Source organism: Corylus avellana, chromosome ca2 (assembly GCF_901000735.1).
Source record: "Corylus avellana chromosome ca2, CavTom2PMs-1.0".
Lineage (NCBI taxonomy): Eukaryota > Viridiplantae > Streptophyta > Magnoliopsida > Fagales > Betulaceae > Corylus > Corylus avellana.
This window is the reverse complement of record NC_081542.1, coordinates 12,160,732-12,165,421: the sequence shown is the minus strand read 5'-3', so window position 1 is coordinate 12,165,421 and position 4,690 is coordinate 12,160,732. Positions and strand designations below refer to the sequence as shown.

Genomic DNA, 4,690 nt, shown 5'->3' with positions numbered 1-4,690 from the left:
GAGCAAATTTGGGTGGGAAGACTACCTAGCTTTTATTCCTGATTTTGTAATCATTAAAAGTGTTAAGTTATTATGATTTGAATGAAAGCTTGGATTTTCCTCTTAAACATGGTATTGAGTTCAAACTTTATCTGCCTTATTCACTTCTCATTTTAATTATGGTTACGTTTGGTTTGCGGATTAGATCCTTGGATTGGACTAGTTAATACTAGGTATAACTAGTCCTTTATTTGGTAATACTCTATTCCTGAGAATAGTCTATTCTCATGGAACTACTAATTTCATACACACAGAGTTAGTTAAGCCACTAAAAAATGAGTGGCTTAGCTAATCTATTACTGTGCGATTAAAATTAACGTGTAAAATTGCTAAAAAAAAACCCTACCCTTCTTACACCCACGAGACTCTCACGATCTCCATCTCTCAAAGCGACTCTCTTAGTGCAAACTGCAAGAATCGCTCTGCGCAAGGTATCTCTCTCCCCTTCTTTTCTCTTCGTTCTCTTTTTTCTTGGTTATTTCGTTCTCTATCTGCTTCTTGGAAATTTTTTTTCTTCTCTCTCAATTTTTTTTTCTTTCTCTCTCCTTTTTTTTTTTTTTTAATCGTTATCTCTCAGTTTTTTTTTATTCTATTTTTTTGATTTCTTTTGATTCTCTACAACATTTCTTTGATTTTGTTGCTTCGTCTCTCTGTTTTTTTTGTTTTTAAAAAAATTTCTATACCGTTTATTTTTCTTGATTTTGTTTCTCCGTCTCTCTTTTTCTGTACTGTTTGACTGTTTCTCTCTCTTTTATTTATTTATTTATTTTTTATTACTTTTGATTCTCTGTAACGTTTCTCTTTGATTTTGTTTCTCGGTCACTCTCTTTTTTCTTTTTTTTCTTTTTTTAATTTATGTACTGTTTATTTTTCTTGATTGAGTTTGATTGACATTAGAATTCAAGATCGAGTTTGATTCTGTATAGTTGTTTATATTTTTTTTTTAAAAAGGAATAATTGAAAAATCATGGAAATATTTTAGGAAATAAGATCACAATACGATTTTATTTACTAACATATTACATTGTACCAAACGAAGGAATATGTTTAGCTAGTCTATTCCAGCGTTACAACCAAACAAAAGAATATGAATTACTAATCTATTCTACATTCTTCTATTCCCAGTGGTAGTTAATCATTTTTCAATGGACTAGACAACCCATAAACCAAACGAGGCCTAAATATTTTACGTGTTAAGCATCACTTATTAAAGCTTGAGCATATATGTGTGGAAAAATATTAAAATATTAATTAAATAATTAAAAATCAACAAATTTCTATAAGTTTCAGCTTTTCAAATAAATAATAATTTAACAATTTTTTTTTTCTTTCACTTTAGATGAACAAAATCTAAAAAAAATTAAAAAAATTAAAAAATTAAAAAATTAAAAAGTCCGAAGCTATAACTGCTCCTTAATTTCCTTTTGGCCAAATGAATTAAAACGAAAGGAAGCTATAACTAACATACCTAACTAAAGACAAAAATGGATTGCTTCAAACATGGATGTTAGTTAAGAGTCGTTGAACTCCAAAACCCGCTTCAAATCTACCTGTTCTTACTTTCCTTCAAATTAATTCCTTAAAACCCAATGTATAAATAAACCTCTTCATCATCATCAACCAATCCGATCAAGCAACCCATTTCTCCACACTGAAATCATGGATACTGCAATATTAGCAACTCTTTTACTCATTTCTGCAATATCGGTTAACGGGCAGATTAGCACACCATGCACGACGTCAATGCTCAGCAGCTTCACCCCATGTTTTAACTTCATTACCGGAAGCACCAACAACGGCTCAACACCGACAACGGGCTGTTGTGCTTCGTTGCAGACGCTGATGAGCACTAGCGTGGACTGCGCTTGTCTTCTTATAACTGCCAATGTCCCTGTTCAACTACCCATTAACCGAACTCTAGCTCTCTCCCTCCCTCGAGCCTGTAACATGGCCAGCGTGTCCGCTCAGTGTAAAGGTGGTGTTAATAATTTGTCCATATTTTTTTTTATAAATTTAATAAACCAACCTCTGAATTTGTGGGATCCACTATTGTCCACAAATCTAATGGCTATATATATATATATATATATATATATATGTCTCTTACTGCTCAACTCAAATGCTAAAGAAATCTGATCATGGTAAATTTCATTTCATTTTGCAGCCTCTGGTTCTCCTCTACCTTCTCCAGGTATTGAAAAATTCAACATCCACACTTGTGTTGAAGTGTTCTTATTGGGATGTAGCAACAATAGCTAAAAAAATCAATCTGATTCCCTCTTTTGTTTGAGAATATTGAGAGTAATTAAAGAAATAATAATAATTTAAATGAAAAAGTGAAAGTGAATAACTAAAATGCTGAGTCGGATTTATGTATTCTGAACGAGAGTAACAACTAAAATAGTAAAGTGTATAAAAATGTTAATATTTGCTAAGAAAGTTATAAATGTTACCACTGTATATATCTATCAACACTATTGAGAAAAGTTTTCACTATAACTTTATTTGACAGGTCCTATCTCATTTGGACCAGCTCAGCCACCTCCATCTATAGCGGCTTCTCCTTTTAGTCCACGGGGTAATTAATTTTGATCTCGCTAAAGAAGTTTAGTACTTTTAAGTATATTGTTTTGATAAGTAATGTTATTTAGTAAACTTTTTTTTTTTAGTTTACAAGTCATTGTTGATTCAAAGTAGATTTTTACTTCTATATCATTTTAGTTATATGATAGTTATATAATAACCAATTAAATATCATTATTATTGTTCCAATATATATATGAAATATGAATTACAAATAACATCCCCAAAGTTGTGCATGCATGAAACCTTAACAATGAAAGTTTTTCTTTTCTTTTCCTGTTGGACAGCTTCTAAAGCAGAGGCTCTAGCTCCGGCACCGGAATCTGAAACACCAGCATCTCCACCGGTGGAAGCAGAAGCCCCTACAACAACTAGTACTCCAGCAAAACGACCAGTGCTGACACCATCGACATCTGCTCCATCTTCTGTATACCCAGCACCTCTCCTACTACTACTTCTAGGAGCTATGATTTTTAAGTCATTCTAATTAATTAAGTATCTTCCTTCTATATGTATTTGATTTGATTTTCTTTCTTTTTCTGGATTGAGATAATATATTTGTTTTATGTTAATTTGTTTGGAGCTCCATCAATGGGTTAAGTGTTGGGTGTAATACTGTAATAGATATTGTGTATTCACAATCGACTTATAAGTATCCAATGAAGCATCAGATTTTCCATATCTAATTCAATTATTCACATAACTTAATTTGTATCTCATTCATTCAAGTTTTCTTTTAGGCCACTATAGTCTATAGGCATGAATCTTTGCGATTTGATCACCTTTAATATGGACCGTACGTTTATTGCTTTTATAGGAGATATGATTTTTTTTTTTTTAAAAAAAAAATTAAATAAGGAAATGGTTACAGGGAATGATCTTTCTCATTTCTAATCCGAATAGAAGAAGAAGTGGGAGATCCTAAAAACGAAATTGGGGTGGGCTCCCCAACAACATATCCAAAACAAAGTAAAACAGAGTATAAATAATTACAATAGCTAGAAAATAGGACAAACAAATGACTTGGTCCTCTTAAGGGGCTGTACAAGGCGGTTACAGAAGCAAAATGGGCACAGATTAAAGCAAGCCATTTTGAACCCCCATTTGAAACCAACAACAACCACGACGAAGAGGCTGAGACAAAAATGCACTGTCATAGTCTGATGTAAGGATTGGTGGAAGGAGAAGAACCAATACATATTCGGTTACAAAAATCTCGACGAAATGATCAAAACACCAAACACCATGGAGACAGCAACCCACAAAATCAACAAGTAGCAAACAACAAAAGAGCTGCAAAATACAAAGAAAATAAAAATACATGAAAAAAAAAAAACAAGAAAAAAGCCAACTGAACAGCGGCTGGAACAGACGACACGACGGGTGGAGGCTGGCGAGAGAGCTTTTGGCAGTAGCTCGAAGAACATGCAGCGGTGCGTGTGATCCACGCTCAGGCGCGTGTGATCCACGCGGCGACGAGTGGTGGCTGGAACAGGGTGACGAAGACTTCGACGAGAAGCTGGGAGGATGGGGAAGACCCTGGTGGGGCGCGTTGGAGCAGTGTAGGAATGGAGGCTGACAGATTTGGCTGGGAGAATTCCAAAGTTGAGAACCATCGTAGAATCGAGAACAACGTGACTGCAGGGGTGGAGTGAGGCGAGAGGTGGCCGACCAGGTAGGGTGGAGTGGACTGAAAGCGGCAGAACAGCGACATTGCTGCTCAGGGGAAAAAAAGGAAGAAAAATAGAATGGGCAATGGAGGGGGGGAGGGAAATGACCGCTCTAGGCGGAGGGAAAGCCTCACTAAGGAGGTGAAAAATGCAGAAAAATGAAGAGACTTCTAAAAAATAATAATGCAAAGACGCTTTTTTTTATTTATTTTTATTTTTTTTTAAGGTACTTAAGCTGAATATATATAGTTTTTTCTCACAAGTTCAAGTAAAAAAGTCAATGATTTCTAATTTTGGTACTTTTGTAATCATAGCCTTTAATATTTAGACACTTTTGTAATTGTACTCTTATAATTTAAAAAAGTGTAAATATTGGCTCACCATGTTATAACAGTTAA

At 34.3% G+C, this 4,690-nt stretch overlaps 1 protein-coding gene across 1 annotated transcript; it reads left to right on the top strand.

Annotated features, from left to right (window-relative positions):
* Positions 1-1,682: 1,682 nt before the first annotated feature.
* On the top strand, positions 1,683-3,271 carry LOC132172528 (non-specific lipid transfer protein GPI-anchored 16-like). Its single transcript, XM_059584043.1, has 4 exons — positions 1,683-2,014; positions 2,204-2,230; positions 2,552-2,617; positions 2,910-3,271. The coding sequence occupies exons 1-4, from the start codon at positions 1,699-1,701 to the stop codon at positions 3,107-3,109; spliced, it is 609 nt and encodes a 202-aa protein (XP_059440026.1). The 5' UTR covers positions 1,683-1,698; the 3' UTR covers positions 3,110-3,271.
* Positions 3,272-4,690: the final 1,419 nt, after the last annotated feature.